Source organism: Pristis pectinata, chromosome 30 (assembly GCF_009764475.1).
Source record: "Pristis pectinata isolate sPriPec2 chromosome 30, sPriPec2.1.pri, whole genome shotgun sequence".
Taxonomy (NCBI): Eukaryota; Metazoa; Chordata; class Chondrichthyes; order Rhinopristiformes; family Pristidae; genus Pristis; species Pristis pectinata.
The window spans coordinates 6,839,413-6,862,165 of NC_067434.1; the positions used below are offsets into that span (position 1 = coordinate 6,839,413).

The 22,753-nt window shown below is 44.8% G+C and overlaps 1 protein-coding gene across 1 annotated transcript in view; it reads left to right on the forward strand.

Moving 5' to 3' along the window:
- Positions 1-572: 572 nt before the first annotated feature.
- opn4a (opsin 4a (melanopsin)) overlaps positions 573-22,753 on the forward strand; it is a 29,401-nt gene continuing 7,220 nt past the window's right edge. Inside the window, exons 1-7 of the mRNA XM_052041332.1 lie at positions 573-712; positions 8,148-8,281; positions 9,716-9,919; positions 14,559-14,730; positions 19,185-19,346; positions 19,687-19,794; positions 20,437-20,614. Coding sequence (XP_051897292.1) covers positions 675-712; positions 8,148-8,281; positions 9,716-9,919; positions 14,559-14,730; positions 19,185-19,346; positions 19,687-19,794; positions 20,437-20,614 — 996 coding nt within the window. The 5' untranslated portion in view covers positions 573-674. The remainder of the gene's footprint in view (positions 713-8,147; positions 8,282-9,715; positions 9,920-14,558; positions 14,731-19,184; positions 19,347-19,686; positions 19,795-20,436; positions 20,615-22,753) is intronic.

Sequence of the window (22,753 nt, forward strand, 5' to 3'; positions counted from 1 at the left end):
GCAGTTCATAGTTAAAGCAATTGTGTGAAATTTTATCAAGTGGATTTCAATGTAAGTGTATCTGAAGCCTTTTGTTTTGTATCTATAGACCAATGCAGGTCCAGAGAGCCTTCTGTGTCCACGTCCATAGGTCATTAAAATGTCTTGAACAGATACAAAAAAAAATCAAAACAAACAATGGACTGCCGGGCTCTATGTCTTGAGAACTAAATCACTGGAGATGTGTTACAGTTATACAAGGCACTGCGGAAATAGCACCAAAATAAAATTAAAATCGATAGAAACTGAACTAGGAACATCAGTTTTTTCCAGATAAAACAATCTTTTAGTAAGTACTTACACGGTATCTTTGATAGCATTTTTTTGCAGCAGAAAATATATTTTTATTTTGAAAATTAAAAACTAGAAAAATCAACAAACTGTATGTAGTAAATATAAGTCTCTGTATTTTTCAGTACTAACCATTAGGGGTCAGTATTCATCAAGGCCCTTCCCTCACTGAAGTTCCAAGCGCTCTGTATTTCTGGGAGTTACACATTTTGTCTTCTCTTTCTCCATTATAGGTGGTGTCGGTGACCGACGCCTATTATCGTCGTGTTTTTCCTACTGTGGATATCCCGGATCATGCCCACTACATCATAGGGGCAGTCATTCTGGCAGTGGGTATCACAGGCATGGTGGGCAACTTCCTGGTCATCTATGCATTCTGCAGGTACGTGTGTGACCCCCCTCGGGACCCAGGTTCTTCAGGCGTGTGCCCACAATATCCAACAGTGTATGAAATTCTCCATTGTCTGATCATACTTGGAAAATTGCCCTTAATACAATCCTGGAATAAAAAGAGGCAAAGTTACTATGTTAATTGGCCTGAGATTTATTGCAAGAAATCTTCCCCAGTAGTATAGTGAGCAGGTGCACCACGTCTGTGGTAGTGAACTGTACAAACCTGGAACGGACAGGTTCAGCCCATGGTCTGTGCTGTTTAAGCCATGCAAGCAATGAGAACAGAAGAACATGAGGAGCTAGAACAGGTCACACTGTCCCTTGAACCTGTTCTGCCTTTCAATAAAAAGGTGGCTGAACTTCTAAACAATTCACCTCCTGCTCCTAACCCCACCAGCCTCATATCCCTGTTTCCTTATTGTCCAAGAATCCATCAGAATCACTGTTGAAAATGCTGAGCATCCTCTGACCTCTGATGTAGGTAATTCTAAAGATTAAAAAACAAAGGCATTTCTCGATATCTCAGACCTGGACAGCCAACAACTTATCCAGTCCAACCAAGTAGAACGTCCTCTCAACATCAATCCTATCAACTCCAAGGATCCTACATGTTCAAGTTCTCCATCTTCTGAGCTCCAGAGGATTGCCCCTTCTCCTGCATCCACATACAAGCACACAAACGAATTAGGAGCAGGAGTAGGCCACTTGGCCCCTCAAGCTTGTTGCACTATTCAACAAGGTCTGATTGTAACCTCAGCTGTGTGTTCCTGCTCACCCCCAGTCCTCCTCTCGTCAGTCGGGACAACCTTCCCATCCCCTGAATCAATCTCATGGACACCCTTGATCCACCCTAAGACAAGTATACCCTTCCTCTGTTATGTGATGCAAAAGTGTATACAGTACCCCTGTTGTGGTCTCCCTAACGTCCTAAGGAATTACAAGAGTACTCTAAACCCCTTGCAATAAAGGCTGAAACACCACTTCCCATGCTCATTGTTTGCTGCATCTCACGTGAACTTTCTGTGACATCTAGCTCCCTCTGAGTATCAATATTCAGAGCTTTCTCACTTCCTGATTTGTTCTTCCTACCAATGAATAATTTCAAACTTGCCTATGTGAAATGTTTGCCGCCTTCTTGCGCCCGCTCACATAACCAGTCTGTTTCAATTTCAGTCATGGTCACAGCTTACCAACCACCCCAGCTCCATGGGAATGCCAACTATGTGGAGGCCAGTGATAGGCTACCTCTGAGCACCAGTAAATGAATCAGTTGCTAGGCAGTGCAAAAATAGGGTCCAATGCTGGGCACATCTGTTTAGGAAGGATTATGGAACAAGCTTATGAGAAAAGAACAATAAGGGACTTCAGTTATGTGGAGAGAGCTCTTCTCTGAGCTGAGGGTGCAATCAGATCAAAGTGATGACAGGAGGTGCAGTAACCAAAGGAGACAATGGTGAGGACCAGAGATGTGATGGGAAGAATTATCTCTGTAATGAGTTATTGTGACGTGGAAGGTGCTGTGAAAACAGATTTCCTCAGAGAACTGGATATGTACTTGAAAAGGAGAAAGCTTGCAGAGCAACATGGAGGGAAGTTGGTTGGGGGAGTCAGACTAAGTGAAAAGCTCAAGGAGAACCAATTGACCTTCTCCTAATCTTCTCAACTTGACAAAACCAAGGGAGCCAGCCTCTCTGTTCCTGATTACAGAACAATGTCGGAGACTAGGTGGCAGTTAAGTGAATTGGACAAAGGCCATCCTTTGTCACAGAATCGACCACCTGGGGGGTCCGCTGTGAAGAATGGCTCTCGTTATTTAGCGGTCTAAGTGAGAGATGAAGATCCCCAATGCAGAATATCCACAGGGCTCAAGAAGCAGGCAAGAAGCCAGATTTATGAAGGAGGGGTGGTTAGGAGGTGCCTAACATCAGTGTTGAGGGGCCAACTGTCACAGAGTGCGGGAGAAACCCAGGGTTTGATGGGCCAAGTAAAAGAATGTGACTGTAGCAGAGATTACAGAGGAGAAATCCGATCCAGCCGTTCTCTGTTCCAGCAAGGTGGGGAAGGTGCTTGCATTTGGCCAATATCCCTCTCAACCTTTCCTATCCATGTACCTGTCTAAATGTCTTTTAAATGTTGTAACTGTACCTTCCTCTACCGCTTCCTCTGGCAGCTGTTCCACATACCCACCACCCTCAGTGGGAAAGACCTTCCACTCAGGTTCCCTTTAACTCTTACCCCTCTCACTTTAAACCTATGTCCTCCAGTTTTAGACTCCCCTACCCTGGGAAAAAGACTGTCGTTCATCTTATCTCCGCACTTCATGATTTTATAAACCTCCACAAGGTGAGGCCCTCAGCCTCCTACATTCCAGGGAAAAAAGCCCCAGCCTTACCAGTCTCTCCTCACAACTCAAGCCCTCCAGTCCCAGTAACATCCTCGTGAATCTTTTCTAATCCTTTTCAGCTTAGTGACATCCTTCCTACAGCTAGGTGACCAGAACTGCACCAAATACTCTAAGTGTAATCTCACCAATGTCCTGTACACCTTTAACATGGCATCCCAACTTTTGTACTCAGTGCCCTGAGCGATGATGGCCAGTTTGCCAAACGACTTCTTCACCGCCCTGTCTACCTGTGTCACCACTTTCAGGGAGCTAAGTATTTGTACCCCTAGGTCTCCCTTTTCTAAAACACTCTCCAGGGCTCTGCCATTTACTGTGTAAGTCCTGCCCTTGTCCGAATCTAATCATTTGCCATTCAATCTCCCACTTTCACAGTTCATCTTGATCCTGTTGTAACCTCAGATAACCCTCTTCACTTACTACACCACCGATGTTGGTGTCATTGGTAAACTTACTACCATGCCAACTATATTCTCATTCAAATCATTAATATAGATGATGAACAACAGTGGACCCAGCACCGATCCCTGTGGCACACCACTGGTCGCAGGCCTCCACTCTGAAAAGCAACCCTCCACTCCCACCCTCTGACTCCTACCATGCAGGAACATTCAAAGACCTTGCTAAAGTCCAAGCAGACAACATCTACTGCCCTGCCCTCATTAACCTGCTTGGTCACCTCTTCAAAAGCTCAATCAAATTCACGAGATATTATTTCCCGTCTATGAATCCATGCTAATTATGTCCCTGCCTTTCCAAATGCAGGTAGATCCTGTCTCTCAGAATCCCCTCCAGGAACTTTCCCACCGCTGATCTTTAGCTCACTGGCCTGTAGTTCCCTGGTTTGTCCTTGCAGCCCTTCTTAAATAAAGGCGCAACATTAGCCACCCTCCAGTGTTCTGACCTCACCCATGGCCAACGAGGATACAAATATTTCTGCCAGGGCCCCAGCAATTTCTTCCCTTGCTTCCCACAACATCCTTGGATACACCTGGTCAGGCCCAGCAGATTTAGCCACGTTTATGCACTTTAAGACCTCCAAACCTCCTCATTCATAATATTGATATATTTTGGTACTTCTCTCTTCTCTGAATTCCCTAGCTTCCATAACCTTCTCCACAGTAAGTACAGGAGACCACACATAGATGACCACACTTTAGAGGACCTATTCTCTCCCTAGTTACCCTTTTGCTCTTAATATTCTAGTAGAATCTCTTCGGATTCTTCTTTACATTATCTGCCAAAGCTATCTCATGTCCTCTTGTTGCCTTCCTGATTTCCCTCTTAAATTTACTCCTACATCTCTTATACTCCTCAAGGATCAGGTATATATGTCAGGCATAGGCAGCTTGATCCCAGCTGCCTTTACCTGACTTATGCCCCCTTTTTCCTGACTAGATCCTCATTGTTCCTTACTAGCCAGGGATCCCTAATCCTGTCCGCCTTGCCCTCACTCTAACAGGAACATATTGGCCCTGAACTCTCCCTACCTCACTTTTAAAAGCTTCCCACTTGCATGAAGCCCCTTTACCTGCCTCTTCCAATCAACCTTTGCAAGTTCCTGTCTAATGCCATCAACATTAGCCTTGCTCCGGTTTAGTACTTTAACTTGTGGACCAGTTCTATCTTTCTCCATAACTGTTTCAAAACAAATAGAATTATGGTCACTGGTTCCAAAGTGCTCCCCCACTGACTCTTCATTCACTTGCCCTGCCTCATTTCTCATCGACATGATGCATTGCAACACCTCGCCAAAGGTGCTTCAGCAATGAAACAGTGACCCCTACTACTTAGAATGATGAGTCACACACTATTCTAATAAAAGGTAACCGACCTGTAAAATTAACAGTCACTCCCTTCACCGATGCTGCCTGACCTGCTGAATGTTTCTACACTCTGTGTTGTTATTTAAGGTTCCAGTTTTTTGCTTTCAAGTCACATGCCCTCTGAAACTTGGAAATGTATCCCCACTTTTTCATTGTTGAATCCAATCTAACAATGCTGTAGAAATACTTTTTCTACAAAGTCTAAGGCAGGGCAAGAAGGTGGCTCAACAGCTCCTTCTCTAAGGTGATTAGGGAATTTCCAATGAACCTGGCATTTCAACTACTCTTTGCAAGGACGTGATAGGCAGTGATATGCTCTTGGACATTCCATTCCCAAAGTGTAGTGTAGAAACACAAGAATTCCCACTTTTCATTGTCATGTTTCAGTTGACCTTTGCTTTATGGATCATTAAGAAGCCAAAACACAATGAGGCCCAATTTTCCTCTAGCTAGCTCCAAGAACGGAGGAGATGTATGAGTTTGGTTTGTGCACAGAACATAGAAGAGTACAGCACAGGAATAGGCCCTTTGGCCCATGACGTTCTGCCAAACTCATTAAATTAATAATCAAATCCCTAACTAAACTAATCCCTTCTGCCTACACAATGTCCATATCCCTCCATTCTCTGCACATTCCTACTTGCCTCCACCACCACACCTGGCAGCACATCCCAGGCACCCACCACTCCCTGTGTAAAAAAGAAACTTGCCCTGCACATCTCCTTTGAACTTACCCCTTCTCAACTTAAATGCATGCCCTCTAATATTAGACATTTTGACCCTGGGAGGAAGATACTGGCTGTCTACTCTATCTATGCCTCTCATAATCTTACCAACCTCTCTCAGGTCTCCCCTCAGCCTCCGCCGCTCCAGAGAAAACAGCCCAAGTTTGTCCAATCTCTCCCCACAGCACATGCCCTCTAATCCAGGCAGCATCCTAGTAAACCTCTTCTGCACCCTCTCCAAAGCCTCCACATTCTTCCTATAATGGGGCAACCAGAATTGAATGCAATACTCCAGATGCCACCTAGCTAGAGTTTTATAAAGCTGCAACATAACTTCCTGACCCCTGAACTCAATACCTCAACTAATACAGGCAAGCATGCCATAGCCTTCTTTACCACCCTATCAACCAGTGCAGCCACTTTCAGAGTGCTATGGACTTGGACCCCAAGTGCCTTCTGTACATCAACACTGTTAAGTGTCCTGCTATTAACTGTGTACTGTCCCTTTACATTTGATCTCCCAAAGTGCAGCACCTCATATTTGGCCAGATTAAACCCCATTTGCCATTTCTCCACCCATATCTAAAACTGATCTATATCCCACTGCATCCTTTGGCAATCCTCTACACTATCCACAATGCCTCCAATCTTTGTATCGTGCGAGCTTACTAACCCACCATCCATGTTTTCATCCAAGTCATTAATATACCACAAACAGCAGAGGTCCCAGTATGGATCCCTACAGAACACCACTAGTTACAGACCTCCAGCCAGAATAAATCCCATCGACTACTACCCTCTTCTATGGCAAGCCAATTCTGAATCTAAATGTCCAAATTACCATGGATCCCAGGTATCTTAATCTTCTTGTTAAGCCTCCCATGAGGGACGTTGTCAAGTGCCTTACTAAAATCCATGTAGACAACATCCACAGCTCTACCTTCATCAATCACCCTCATCACCTCCTCGAAAAACTCAATCAAGTTAGTAAGACACGACTTGCCCGGCACAAAGCCGTGCTGGCTGTCCTTAATTAGGCCATGGTTTTCCAAATGGTCATAAATCCTATCCCTAAGAATCCTCTCCTGTAGCTTCCCTACCACTGAAGTGAGACTCCCCGGTCTATAGTTTCCAGGATTATTTCCCTTCTTGAATAATGGAACCATTTTAGCTTCTCGCCAGTCCTCTGGGACCTCGGCTGTGGCTAAAGAGGACATGTAGATCTTGGTCAAGGCCCCAGAAATCTCATTCCTTACTTCTTTCAATAACCTGGGGACTTATCCACTTTAATGTTTCTTAAGGGACCCAACACTATTTCTTCCTTTATCTCAAAATGCCCTAGCGTATTAGCACGCTCCGCACTGATGTCCCTATCTTCCACGTCCTTCTCCTTGGTAAATACCGATGCAAAGTACTCATTTAGGACCTCACCCACATCCTCTGCCTCCAAGCACATGTTTCCTCTTTTGTCTTTGAGTGGTCCTACCCGCTCCCTAGTTATCCTCTTGCTCCTGATGTATATGTAGAATGCTGTGAGATTCTCTTTAATCCTACTTGTCAAGGACTTTTCATGGCCCCTCCTGGCTCTCCTAATTCTCTTCTTGAGTTCTCTTCAAGCATCATTATAATCCTCAAGGGCTCCGTTTGATTTTAGCTTCCTAAACCTTACATATGCTTCCTTTTTCTTCTTGACTAAATTTTCCACCTCTCTTGACATCCAACATTCCCTTACTTTCCATCCTCGTTCTTCCTTCTTACTGGAATATACCTGACCTGTACTGTGTGCAGTTGGTCTTTAAATACCCTCCACATGTCAGATGTGGACTTGCCCAAAAACAACTGTACCCAATTAACTCTCCCTAGTTCCTGCCTAGTACTCTCATAATTTGCTCTGCTCCAATTTACTACTCTCCTGCAAGGTCCATACTTATCCTTTTATCTATCTTAAAACTTAAGGTGTTGTGGTCATTGTTCGTGAACTGTTCTCCCATTAAAAGGTCAGTCATTTGTGATGACAGATTGTGAGGCTATGATGAAGGATTAAAGGAGCCATTGAAACTCAGTGGTTGGAACTGTGGTTAGATTTGCCAAAGGCACCGTGTTGATGTCTTTGAAGGAAAGGAATGTTGCACTGACTTGTTGAAAGGCATGGGGAAGTTATGTCAGAGCAGCTCAAAGTTCTTGCAAACTTTAGGAAATTGTTGCAATGATAACCAAAAGCACCTGTATCTGGGCAGCTGTTTGGAATGAGTGAAATGGGCCACTGTGATCCTGGATGGTTTGGGAAAATCAGCTGGCAATGTAGGGGATTGGAGTTTGTCCAAAAATCTGCAGCCGTAATCTGATTTACCCTCTGATCTTCGTTGATCAATTGCTAAATTTGAAATGAAGTAAACACGACAGAGTTGTCTAATGGTTTGAGGGAAGATGTTGTATAGTTCCTTTGTTAAACTTCCCCTCCCTCTGTTACAGAAGCAAGACTTTGCGCAGCCCTTCCAATACTTTCATCATAAACCTGGCCATTAGTGATTTCCTTATGTCAATCACACAGGCCCCAATCTTCTTCACCACAAGTCTGCACAAACGCTGGATTTTTGGCGAGAAAGGTAAATTTTCTCTTCCTTCATCTCTTGCAGTTCAGGCCCTCCTGCAGGTTGCAGGACCAACGAGGTCTCTGCTGCACTCACCAGCAGTACCTCACCATTCAACTCTGAGGGTGTGGATACAAAGTCAGTGTGCACACATGCATTTGCTGTTGGGTTGTTTTGATGTTTTTAATGCTTATTTCATTGAGCTGACGGGAGCAAAATTAAAATCATACAAATAAATTGGCCTTTACGTGAATTTGCAAAAGTACAGAATGGCTGCTGCAAAGGAGGCCACACCACCCACTCCGCCCTTACTGGCTCTCTGCAGAGCAATCCCATTCCCTGGGATTTTCCTTGTGCTGACCCATTTCTTTGCTGAAAACTTGGATTATGCCATCTCACTTTCCTGAAACATTCCACAGTCATTTATACTGAAGCACAGTCCCCATTGTTGCATCAGCCAAACCCGGCTTGTGTTGATCGCCAATTCCCAAGCAGCAAACCGATGAACGTTCTATTGGCCTACCTTTGTTCTAATGGTTTTGGTTGTGGGAATGGGCGCTGAGAGAAGTCCACATTCTGCTTTGTCTAAGCCCCGAGATTTCGCGCGCGCGCGCACACACACACACACACACACACACACGTGCGCGCGCACACACAGACCTGGATTTCACAAACTTAAGAAGTGCGACGTCCAACACGTAGCATTCCCTCAAATGCTGGAAAAAACTCCACAGCAGATCTGTGGAGAGAGAAAAAGAGTTAAAGGTAAAAGAACCTTCATCAAACTGACCTATTCTGACAAAGTACCTACAACCTGAAACATTAACTCTGTTTCTCTCTCCACAGATGCTGCCTGACCTGCTGGGTGTTGCCAGCATTTTCCAGAGTGTTTTCATTTCAGACTTCCAGCAGCTGCAGGTTTTTTGCTTTCATTGACTGCGGGTCCAACGGACAGCAGGGAGAGGCTTTGAAGGGGGTTTGTGGAGATTATTGTTGTGTATCGGTCTGGAAATTTGGCAGTAACAATCCCTGGATATCCTCTGCCTTCAATGGGCAAATAGTAGAGCCACACGTAACATTGTGGGATCCTTTTGCTTTTTTTATTCCTGGGAAGAATGACAGTCGGCACAAGTAAAACATCAGAAAACTGAGCAGCAGGAATCCAGGACAAAAACTTGCAATATAACACCTTATTAACTTCTTATGACTCTTCCTCACCCCCCTCCTCACCAATACTACTGACACCCACATCCCAAATCAGAGGGCGTGTCAATCCAACCTTTGTTCACCAGCAAACTAATGTGAGGGTTCATAAGGGAATCTTCAATGATATATAAAAGTCATAATATTCCAAGCATTCACACATCATTGTTCCATTAACTCAACAGTAGTCTAGCCTGTTACAGATTAATCTTTTAACCGGTGCTGTCATTTCATCCCTCCCTGCAGGCTGTGAGATGTACGCGTTCTGCGGTGCCCTGTTTGGAATCACCTCGATGATCACTCTGGTTGTAATTGCGATGGACAGGTACTTTGTGATCACCCGACCCCTGGCCTCCATTGGGATTCTCTCCAAGAAACGCGCTGTTCTGATTCTGCTGGGTGTCTGGCTGTACTCATTGACCTGGAGCCTACCTCCTTTCTTCGGCTGGAGTAAGTCTGAACAATGTGGGCAGGCATTTGCAGGTTTTGTACAAAATGATACACGGCATGTCAAGCTTCCCCAAACAAACACATTGGGAGTCATTTCCAACCAACCACCAGGACACCATCAGGGATCAGGATTCCCATTACGGAAACTTTGGAAAGAAAATTCAGGCAGTATCTATGGCACCTCGGGATTTAGAAGAGTGAGAGGGGACTTGATTGAAGCACACAAGATTCTGAGGGGCATTGACAGGGTGGATGTGAGGAGGGTGTTTGGGAGAATCTAGAACAAGGGGTCAAAGGGATCCCTAAGACAGAGGTGAGGTGACATTTCTTCCCCCGCAGGGCAATGCATCTTCGGAGTTCTCTCCCTCAAAGATTGGTAGAAGCAGAGTCTTAGAATATTTTTAACGCAGTGGTAGAGAGATACCTGATAATGAAGGGTGTGGAAGGTTGCCACAGGAGGGCAGGAATGTGGCACTGAGGTTACAGTCAGATCATCTGTGACCTTATTGAATTGTATTGGTATTGGTTTATTATTGTCACTTGTACCGAGGTACAGTGAAAAACTTGTCTTGCATACCGATCCTACAGATCAATTCATTACACAGTGCATTGATGTAGTACAGGGTAAAAACAATAACAGAATACAGAGTAAAATGTCACAGCTACAGCGAAGTGCATTGCAGGTAGACAATAAGGTGCAAGGTCATAACCAGGTACATTGTGAGGTCAGGAGTCCATCTCATCGTATAAGGGAACTGGTAAATAATCTTATCACAGTGGGATAGAAGTTGTCCTTGAGCCTGGTGGTATGTGCTCTCAGGCTGCTGTATCTTCTGCCCAATGGAAGAGAAGAGAAGAGAGAATGACCCAGGTGGGTGGGGTTTTTGACTATGCTGGCTGCTTCACCAAGGCAGCTAGAGGTATAGATAGAGTCCATGGAGGAGAGGCTGGTTTCCGTGATGCGCTGGGCTGTGTCCACGACTCTCTGCAATTTCTTGCAGTCCCAGGCAAAGCAGTTGCCGTACCAAGCCGTAATGCATCCAAATAGGATGCTTTCTATGGTGCATCGATAAAAGTTAGTGAGTGTCAAGGGGGACATGCCAAATTTCTTTAGCACCCTGAGGAATTAGAGGTGCTGGTGAGCTTTCTTGGCCGTGGCATCTACGTGATTGGACCAGGACAGGCTACTGGTGATGTTCACTCCTAGGAACTTGAAGCTCTCAACTCTCTCGACCTCAGCACCATTGATGTAGACAGGTGCATGTACACCGCCCCCTTTCCTGAAGTCAATGACCAGCTCTCTTGTTTTGTTGACATTGAGGGAAAGGTTGTTGTCATGACACAATGTCACTAAGCTCTCTATCTCCTTCCTGTACTCCGACTCATCATTATTTGAGATACAACCTACTAAGGTGGCATCATCTACAAACTTGTTGATGGAGTTAGAGCAGAATCTGGCCACACAGTCATGAGTATGTAGGAAGTAGAGTAGAGGACTGAGGATGCAACCTTGTGGGGCACCAATGTTGAAAATAATCATGCCTGAGGTATTGCTGCTTATCCTCACTGATTGCGGTCTGTTGGTCAGGAAGTCAAGGATCCAGTTACAGAGGGAGGTGTTGAGTCCCAGGTCTCAGAGTTTGGTGATGAGTTTGCTTGGAATTATAGTATTGAAGGCCAGCTGTAGTCAGTAAACAATAGTCTAACATAGAAAACATAGAAAACCTACAGCACAATTCAGGCCCTTCGGCCCACAAAGCTGTGCCAAACATGTCCCTACCTTAGAAATTATTAGGTTTACCCATAGCCCTCTATTCTTCTCAGCTTTTTAAAAAAAAATTTTCTGACATTTTTTAAAATTCTAACATCTCTTTTTCTAACGTAGGCGTCTTTACTGTCCAGATGCTCCAGAGATGAGTGTAGGGCCAGGGAGATGGCGTCTGCTGTAGAGGCTGAGAACTCTAATTCACCCATTACATGCACACATTCGGCTCCCAATGCAACCTTTACAAGTGCTGCTGAAAATTCCTGCTTTACATCCATCAGGACTAAATGGGCTGATTTGCCCTCCTTCCTTGCCCCTCTCTCTTCCTCCCTTATGTTCTCTGCAACTCTTGCTGTCTCCCTCTGCCTACCATTCTCACTCACTGACCATCAACATTACCACCCATGCCCCACCCTCAACTGAAATGTTCTGCCTCAGAATGAGGTGACTTCCTGAACCTTTCTGTAGAAGTCCAGCCAGAGTGTTAGCTTGCTGTTCTGTCAGTGACTGGATTAGATCAATACAAACTAATCAGGTCGCTGTGTGTAAATATATACTGGTCACTGTTGAATTGACATGACCCAGTTTGAGTTTCATAAGGCTCTAATTTCCTGTTTCTGGTTATGTCAAAGGGAAAATCCTGTCACATACTTGTACCTTGCATTCCCTCAGTACTGCAGCGCCATTATTTTTCAAGCAGGATGTAGATCAGATGAGATGGAGAATTGAGTAAAGCATTAGCAGATGGAATTTAATACTGACAAATGCAAGGTGATGAATTTTGGGATGTCAAATAAAGGTAGGATATATACAGTAAATGATAGGACACTAAGGAATGTTCATGAACAGAGGGGTCTTGGGTTCGAGTCTATAGTTCCCCAAAAGTGTCAATGAGGGTTATACGGTGGTGAACAATCTCAATGGCATGCTTACCTTCATAGGTCGAGTACAGAACATAAGTACTGGGATGTTATGTCGCAATTTTACAAACCACTGGTTAGGACGCTCTTGGAGCACTGTGTGTGGTTTGGGTCACCACACTATTGGAAGGATGCGGTTGCGTTGGAGAGTGCCGAGAAGATTCACCAGGGTTATGGGGAAAGATTGGATCGTGGCATGTTTTCCTTAGAGCGACGGAGGCTGAGGGGCGACCTGATAGAAGAGTATAAGATTATGAGAGGCACAGATAGGATAGACAGTTAAAATCTTTTTCCCAAGGTAACGGTGTCAAAAATAAGGGGCATAGGTTGAAGGTGAGAGGAAGGAATTTTAAAGTGGATCTGAAGGGGAAGTTTTTTACATGGAGAGTGGAGGTGGTGGATTCAGATACAGTCACTACATTTAAGAGGCATTTAGGCACTTACATAGACAGGGCATGGAAGGATACAGTCCTAATTGGGCAAATGAGATTAGTATAGATGGGCAAAAAAGGTCAGCATGGATAAGGTGGGCCGAAGGGCCTGTTTCTGTGCTGTCCGACTCTATAACCAGCCCCTCTCTACTGTACCAGCAGCAGTGCTGTGCTTCCAAAGTGTGAACAGCCCGTTGCTTGTCACGGTGTTAGTTCTTCAGTGTTGCACTTCACCTCAGGGTTCACTCGGTTCCCTTTTGAAGCAGTTTTGTCCTTTGGGATGGAACAGCGGTGCACCAGTTGGTGACGCTGCCTCACAGCTCCAGTGACTCGTGTTCAATCCTGACCTCCACTGCTGCCTGTGACATCACGTTTATCCAGCTTTCACCAACAGCAGAGAAACAAAGGACTGCAGATGCTGGAATCTAGATGAAAAACTCGATGATTGGTCCTTTCAGGAAACAGTTCAGTGTGTCAGAGATTCACCTGCACCTCCCTTAATATCATCTACTGCATTCAGTGCTCCAAGTGTGGCCTCCTCTACATTGGTGAGACCAAACGCAGACTAGGTGACAGTTTCACAGAGCACCTGCGCTCCGTCCGTAACCATGATCTGCATCTCCCCGTCGCCAGTCACTTCAACTCCCCCTCCCACACTATCACTGATATGTCAGTCCTCGGCCTCCTCCACTGCCAGGAGAATTCCAAGCGCAAACTGGAGGAACAGCACCTCATTTTCCGACTTGGAACCTTGCAGCCTCACGGCATGAACATTGAATTCTCCCACTTTAGGTAATCCCCACCCCCACCCCTTCCCCACAAAACAACCCCCCCCCCACCCCCACCAAGCTTCTTCTCTTCTTCCCTTTCCTAGCCTCTTTTTTTTCTACCTTTTTGTTCTCCTTACCTTTGACCCATCCCCCGGTAGATCTGCTCTCCCCTCCTCCCCCACACCTACCTAACACTATCTCTTACCTGCATCTACCTATCCCCACCTTGTGCCCACCCCGCCTCCCCTCTTTTGTCCACCTATCACTGCTCTGCTTTTCCCTCCTGTATATCGGGCTTCCCCTTTTCCTATCTTCAGTCCTGAAGAAGGGTCCTGACCCGAAACGTTGACCGCCTGCTTTTCTCCGCAGATGCTGCCTGGCCTGCTGAGTTCCTCCAGCATCATAGTGTTTTTCACCAACAGCATTAAATTGACCCAAAAATTTGATATCACACTAAAAAGAAATGTAGACATAGCCATAGACAACAAAAACCTGAAAGCCTCCTGCAGCCTTTGTAACTTTCCTTCATCCCAACATCTGCAGGGCTTCCTGTGAAACCGGAACCTCTGGAGATAGATGACGGTGGACTTTGCCATTAAGTTAGCAAATACAGAACGAGTATACAATACTGACTGTACCCAGATTGCTTATCAACATGAGGCCCCAAATTGACAATCACCACCCCCTCAATATTTGCCTAAAAGTAAGATTGCTAATGATGTCCACTCCCTGTTCTCCATCTGTTGTCTCTAGGTGCCTATGTGCCTGAAGGACTGATGACCTCCTGCACCTGGGACTACATGACATTCACGCCGTCTGTCCGGGCCTACACCATGCTTCTGTTCTGCTTTGTCTTCTTTATTCCTTTGGGAATCATCATCTACTGCTACATCTTCATCTTCCGGGCCATACTGTCCACCAACAGGTGAGCTCTGCATTCAGTTGAACCCCATTACAAGGAGGCGTCACTCGTGCTAGGGAGGTGTACTCCTTCACACTTCATTATCTGACTGATCCAGGGTTTGGTTTTGGAAGTCTGCAATCTAATAGTTTCTCCAGATCTCATGGAGTCATACAGCATGGAAACAGTCCCTTCAGCCCAACTGGTCCATGCCAACCAAGATTTCCATCTAAGCTTGTCCCATTTGCCCATGTTTGACCCATACCCCTCCACACCTTTCCAATCCATGTACCTGCCCAAGTACCTTTTAAATGTTGTTAATGCACCTGCCTCACCCACTTCCTCTGGCAGCTCGTTCCATCTACTGACCACCCTCTGGATGTAAAAGATGCCCCTCAGGTCCCTATTAAATCTCTTCCCTCTTACCTTCAACCTATGCCCTCTAATATCTTCCCAGTGACCACTGCCAATGAAGTATCCACGCTCCACTAACTCACTTCGCATCTGACCCTGAGTTTCAGCAGTCAGAGGCCAGCTCCCCCTGACTTTGAACATGAACTTCCAATGCCCAACAACTCCCACTGACCTCCAACCTGATAACTTGTCTTCCAGGTCACAGAGTGGTAGAGTCACAGAGACATGCAGCACAGAAACAGGCCCTTTGGCCCATCGAGCCCACACTGACCACCAAACACCCATTTACACTAATCCTACCCTCACCCATTTTATTCCCCCCACAGTCCCATCACACACTCGGGGCAACTTACAGTGACCAGTTGAACTACTGGTAAACTACTACATTTTTGGGTTGTGGGAGGAAACAAGAGCACCCGGAGGCAACCCACGTGGTCACAGGGAGAACGTGCAAACTCCACACAGACCGCACCAGAGGTCAGGATTGAACTAGCTGCACCCCTGTGCCATCCCCAAATCACTGTAAAGTGATTATCGAGTGGGGTATCCTGGACATCTCCCCATTGGTTCCCACAAGCTCTTTGGCATGGTGGTGGTTTAAAGATTCAATTTATTCCACACTCCCTTTGTTGATAGTTCAAGCTTCAGTTATTTGAAGTTTTAAATACAGATTACTGAGTGTTCCATCCCTCTCCAAATTTAAGCCAGTCTCTCTTTATACTTTGACGAGTAATTTATGGAGTGTCGGGGGACAGGGGTCACTCTTAATCTTGAATATCTGATTCCAAAACTTAAAGGAAAGAACTTTCAGTCAGTTGCAAACTGAACCAGTCACATCACTTGAATTGTTCATACTTGAATTGAATGGCTTGTTTTCTCCAGCTGTAACCAACAAAACTGGTAACACTGTGATCGGACAGCTGTGGTTGTTAAACCCACTGAGTTCAATGGCTGGATTTAAAGGACCATTCACCAGGGCAGGACCTAAATAAAGAAGCAAAAAACGAGCCGCTGGAGGTACCCAGCAGGTCAGGCAGCATCTGTAGAGGGGAATGGACAGTCGACATATCGGGTCGAGGACCTTCATCTGGACTGAAGGAGTAGAAGGGGAGATGGCCGGTATAAAGAGGTGAGGGGAAGTACGTGCAAGAGCTGGCAAGTGATAGGAGGATCCAGGTGAGGAGAGGTGATAGGCAGTTGGAGGAGGGAAGAATTTCCTTTGGTGGCTTTAATACACAAAGATTTATTTATCATTGTTGTGAATGCAATAAATGACTGAGTCATCACAGCTTTTAGGGCAGAGAATTTGAGTGAAGAAATATCTCCCCATTTCAGCCATAAATGACCTATCCCTTATTTTGAGACCATGAGCCCTTGTTCTACACAGGTGATCCCCATGTTACAGCTGTTTAGGTAATGGAAATTCACCCTTACAGAATTCACAAATCACTACCCGAGAGGTTGAGGTACAGAATAAAATTTGCTCTCACAGAATTTATGTGAAAAAAAGTAAATAAATAAACACCAAATTTATATTTTTTCGACCTGTAACATGGGTGTGGCCTGTACTCCCCACCAGGGGAAACGTCTTTCCCCTCTCTACCCTCTCAAACCCTGTAAGAATTTTATACATTTCATTGAGGTGGGGTGCTGCGGAGATGAGCAAAACAGAAGTGCTGTGGAGAGCAGGAGAGTGGCGCTGGTGGTTCCAGATGAAAGGAGGTGCTAAATGTGTGAATAACAAAGTGTCTGGAAGAAGTTTGCGTAGGAGAAAGTGCAAGAAATCTGTAATGTGACTGGATGGAAGGGGAGGTGCTGTCCCTGGGGCTCTGTTGGAGCAGTGGAAGAGGCCAAAGAAAATGAAGTCTCAACCTTCCACTCTGACCTTCCAATCTTTCAAAAGCCTCTTCATCAGAACGGTCCACCTCACTAACATCCTGTGTCCGTCTCTCTTCTACATTCGTTTCTCCAGGAAAGTATTCCACTATCTGCTCAGAAATCAGTTTATCCGATTTAACAATGCTTCTTCTTATCATGATTTGTCCTAAAATGCAAAGTCTTGCCACAGTCACTAAACCCTGTGAGAAATGAGTCTTTCCAAAACTCCTCTTGCTTACAGAAACTCAGCTTTGCAATTATCAACAAGAGAGATGTCTAGGATACTGGAACCAAAAAACATTCTTCAGGTTGTACTTCTCCAAATGCTATCAATTCTCTCACTGCAACTACAAATCACTTCAACTATCCAGTCACAGACCCTCAATCTAGCTAATCACATCCCTCAGGTAGTCAGCCTGGGCTGTACATTCTTTCTTGAGTTCGGCTAGCCAGGTTGACTCCTCCACTTGAAGTTTGATGCTCATTCCTCTGTCATCGTTCATCTATCCCAGCCCTCAACCCCTCTTCTGTGAGAGATCCCCAGAGCTCTCAATCTCCCAATCTTTCAAAAATTTTTCTGCTCCATTTTAAACACATAATGATCCAGCGTCCAAAATTCTCTGGGATGGAGAACTCCAGAGATTCGCTGTCCTCTACCAGAAGAAATTTCTATGCACGTTGGTTTTAAATGACCAGTCCCTTATCTTGAAACTATTTCCCCTTATTTGAGCCTCTCCCGTCTCAACATCTACTCTATTAAGCCTCCTAAAATTCTTATATGTTTCAATAAGATCACCCCGCGTACTTCTAAACACCAAAGAATACAGACCCAACCTGTTTAGACTCACTTGATAGGACAGCCCTCTTATCCCAGCAATCAGCCTGATCAATCTCCTTCGGACTGCCTCCAATTCTATTAAATCCTTGGGAACATAACTGTGCACAGGTTGCTCTTGCCTTTCTCCTCATTGTCCACAGGTACAGTTGAGTAATCAGCCACACAAATCAGTTCCAAATTGGCCACCTAAGTCATGTCCTCCTTATAACATGGTAGCTACTGCTTCTTCATTGTTATCCTAGCACATAGACCTAGGCTGATGGGCTTCAACATGAGCAGCTTGTCTTAGATAAGTTGGTTATGGCAGGTTTCTCAGTCCACTGTTTCTTCATGAAATCCAACTCGCCAGAGTGCCTAAGTATGAAGCTCTTGGAAGGACAAATGTAAGAGGAAAATACACAGGAAGTTTCAAGACCTTTAGGAGCATTGATGTTCAGGGTGATCCTGGGTGCACATCCATAGCTCCCTGCAAGTGGCAACATGAGTAGATAGGATGGTAAAGAAAGTGCCTTCCTCAGTTGGGATGTTGAATATAAAAGTCAGGAAGTCATGTTGTAGCTGTATGAACTTTGGTTTGCCTAATAGGAGAGTATTAGCTATAAGGAGAGGTTGATAAATTTAGATCATTTTCTCTGGAGTGTCAGAGGCCTTGATAGAAGAAAAGAAAATTATGAGAGGCATTTTGGTGCAGTCTCAGGGCTTGCTGAATCTTGGTGGCCAGTGGTCATACTCAAGCTTGAGAGTCAGAGACTTTTCCCCAGCGTGGGAATATCAAATACTAGAGGGCATAACTTTAAGGTGAGATGAGGGGAAGTTTAAAGGAGGCAATTTTTTTTACACAGAGGGTGGTCAGTGCCTGGAAAGCGCTGCCAGGGAAAGTGGTGGAAGCAGATGTGACAGCAATGTTTCAGAGGCATTTAGACAGGCACATGAACAGGCAGGGAATGGAGGGATGTGGACCACGTGCAGGCAGATGGGATTAGTTTAAATGGGCGTCATGGTCAGCACAGATACCATGGGCCGAAGGGCCTGTTCCTGTGCTGTACTGTTCTATGTTCCATGAAAGATAACAGTCCAAGGCTTGAGTCTAGTAGTTTCCTGCTTTAAGCATTTGGGGGGTAAGGAGGATAATCTCACAAGTGTTTTGCTTCAGAATTTATCCTGGACTGACTCAGTAACCAGTAATATGGACTTCCAAAATGGCCTGGATCATACATTACGATTTCTAAATCCATGAAAACATGCCTCTAATGGAGGTCACACATCCGCTGTCCCCATGCCTTCTGGAATATTAACATTCTCGTTTTGGATCTTGGTGGAATTTGACTCAAATTCTTGATTCCAACAGAGACGTGGAGAAAATTGGAGGAAACACACACAAGGAATCCCGGAGAAAATATCATCGGATAAAGAATGAGTGGAAAATGGCCAAAATTGCATTGATAGTCATCCTGCTTTATGTCCTCTCCTGGTCTCCATATTCTATTGTGGCCCTCACTGCCTTTGCTGGGTACGCACACTTAATGAAACAATTCTTTTACTAACTGTTGGAGTTCTCGAGTTACATTTGTTGAAGAGTTTTGGAATCACTCTGAAGTGGATTTCTGCTCTGTACTAATGTTTAATGGCCCCTGTAGATATGGGGTCAAGGACAGACATGTGGGGTAGATCAGCCATGATCATATTGAATGGTAGGGCAGGCTTGAAGGACCGAGTGGCCTACTTCTGTTCTTGTTTTCTTGTGTTCTTACGAGAGGTGTGAAGATGAAACATCAGAGTCCTTCAGTGCTCTCTGTTGATGTAAGCATTGCAGATGTTACTGCTGGTTTACTTACACTGTGTATTTATAGGTATGCCAGCATCCTTACACCCTACATGAACTCAGTCCCTGCTGTGATCGCCAAGGCTTCTGCCATACACAACCCAATCATCTATGCTATTACCCATCCCAAGTACAGGTAAGCTTTTTATTATCCCTTGTACTCCAGTGAGGATGATAAGATCAGAGTTCAATGACATAATATGTAGCGGTCATATTATTGAAATGGAAACAGTTGAACTAATAACCTAGAAAACATATGTTCAGGTGATGCCAGAGTCAAGTTTAAATCAAAGTCAAGTTTATTGGCATATGCATGAATATATGTATGCACGGGTGCAATGAAAAACTTACTTCTCAAATGTATTTGAAAAAAAAAATTGAATAAAATGCTGGGATTAGTAAAATCCCAAGTAGTTCCCTCGGACCTTACCTAGTTTGGTTTATGTGACTCCAGTCTCACAGCAATGCTGTTGACCGTAACCTGCCCTCTGAAGTGGGTTAGGAAGCCACTCAGTTGCAGCAAACCACTCACAAAGAATACGGACTGCAGTGGTTCAGGGAGATAGTGCACCTCCACGTTCCAGGCACGAGGGGGTCAACACTGTTCTTTCCAGCAAAAGCCTCATCCCAAGAAAGATTCTTTTCAAATCCACTGAGAATGGTCCAGCAAGATCCCAGCCAGGAAGAAAGACTCCGAAGGGGCCATTCCATTGAACATCGTTGGTGATCTTTAATTCCAATGTAATTAGCCTTGCTAACTATTGTTCTTCACTTTCAGAATGGCAATTGCTAAATACATTCCTTTCCTCGGACGTTTACTGCATCTGTCACATAAAGATTACAAGATAGCTGGCAGCTACTTTTCCACCAGACGCTCCACAATGACCAGCCAAACTTCAAACTCAAATGATAATGCGCGGTCCAAGAGTCACCTCTCTGCTTCAGACAGTGAGTCGGTAAGGAGGAACTTTACAACTGAGAAACAAAGGGAAATAGTTCAAACCTTCATCACCTCTGTGATTCAGTTGGATCAGGGCTGATATCTACTTCAATATTTAGCGATTAGTTTCACTCTTTTCATATCCCACCTCAACAAGAATAAGGAAGTTACACTTCTTGATCCCCAATACTATAGGGTTTCCTACAACCGATTAACTCGTAGTTTTAGGTTGGTCATTCTATTGGTATTGGTAGTGGTTTATTATTGTTAAATGTACCAAGATACAGTGAAAAACTTAGTTTTGCATGCTATCCATACAGATCATTTCACAACATAAGTACCTCGAGGTAGTACAAGGGAAAAGCAATTACAGAATGCAGAATATAATGTCACAGAGGAAGTGTAGTGGGGGCAGACAATAAGGTGCAAGGGCCACGACGAGGTAGATTGTGAGATCAAGAGTTCATCTTCAACATACAAGAGATCCGTTCAAGAGTCTCATAACAGCAGGATGGAAACTGTCCTTGAGCCTGGTGGTACATGTTTTCAAGCTTTTGTTACTTCTACCCAATGGGACAGAGGAGAAGAGAAAATGTCCGGGGTGGGTGGGGTCTCTGATTACGTCGGCTGCTTTACGGAGGCAGCGAGAAGTATAGACAGAGTGCATGGAGGGGAGGCTGGATATCAACTTTGGCTCAGTGCTAGTACTGTATCCTCTGAGGCAGGGGTTGCACGTCACTGTCAGAGTGCTGCATTAACCCAAAGCCCCATTGCGGATGAAATGTCCATAGCTGCGCATTGAAGAAAAGCAAGGGAATTGGCTGACATTTATCCATTAACCCGCATTATCATTGTGGCACCTTGCTCTGCAGTAACTGGTTGTTGTATGCTTTACATAGAGTCATAGTGTATACAGCATGGAAGCAGTCCATGCTGACCAAGTTGCCTACCTGAGTTCATCCCATTTGTCTGCACTGGGCCCATATCCTTCTGAACCTTTCCTATCCATATACTTGACTAAGTGGATTTTAAATGTTGTAATAGTACCCACCTCTACCACTTCCTCTGGCAACTCATTCCATATACCCACCAGCTTCTGCGTGAGAAACTTGTCCCTCAGGTCCCCTTTATATCTTTTCCCTCTCACCTTAAGCCTATGCCCTCCAGTTTTAGACTCCCCTACCCTGGGAAAAAAACTGTGACCACTCACCTTATCTATGTCTCTCATATTTTATAACCCTCTATAAAGTCACCCCTCTGTCTCCTACATGCCAGGGGAAACAGACCCAGCCTATGCAGCCTCTCCTTATAACTCAAGCCCTGCAGTCGTAGTAAACTCCGCGTTGGTCCTTTCTGAACCCTCTCTAACTTAGTCACATCCCTTCCATAGCAGGGTGACCAGAACTGCACACAGCACTCCAAGTGTCTCACCAATGTCTTGTACAGTCGTAACATGACATCTCAGCTCTTGTACTCAACATTATCACCATAAGAATCATAATAGGCTGTATAGCATTTAGAACATACTGAGGTTGTGCAAGATAGTTTATGGAAATAAAAATATGCTACTGATTTGCTCCCAACCTCCTCTTTTTTACATTTAATGCAAAGAAAAACTCAGTTTCCGCATAGCCAACATTTAGAAGATTGGTGAAGAGCCAGAATTTTACATAACAGTGTCAGAGGCTGTTCAAGCTTCCAACAATGTGACTGCCTCAACACAGCACCCATAGTAATCTGGAAGTCACAGGATAGGGGGCTCGGAACAGGTCAGTGAGTTACGAAGTATGCAGTTCATCAAAGCAGCCAAAGGAAGAAGAAAGTAACTTGAAAATAGCATCCTCTCAAGTAAAAGTAACATGCGACCAAGTGAAGTTGGTGCCAAATTGTGCAAATATGTTTAGGCTGGCAGAAAGAATTCATTGCAATCCCCGCTGTCTTTCAATGCTGGTTACCTAAGTTTGCAACAACATTGTCGTTTCCATAAACTTTTGATTGAAGCCTTCAACCATTCACTGCAATGTTAAACATCAGTTACCCAAGTGCTCTAATGTCACATGCTTTATTCAATAAATTCGCTGTTCTTTCACAGATCGTAAAAGTGTCTTTCTCCCCCAGACAGACAGAGGAACTTCTGTTGAGGATGCAGCCAGCA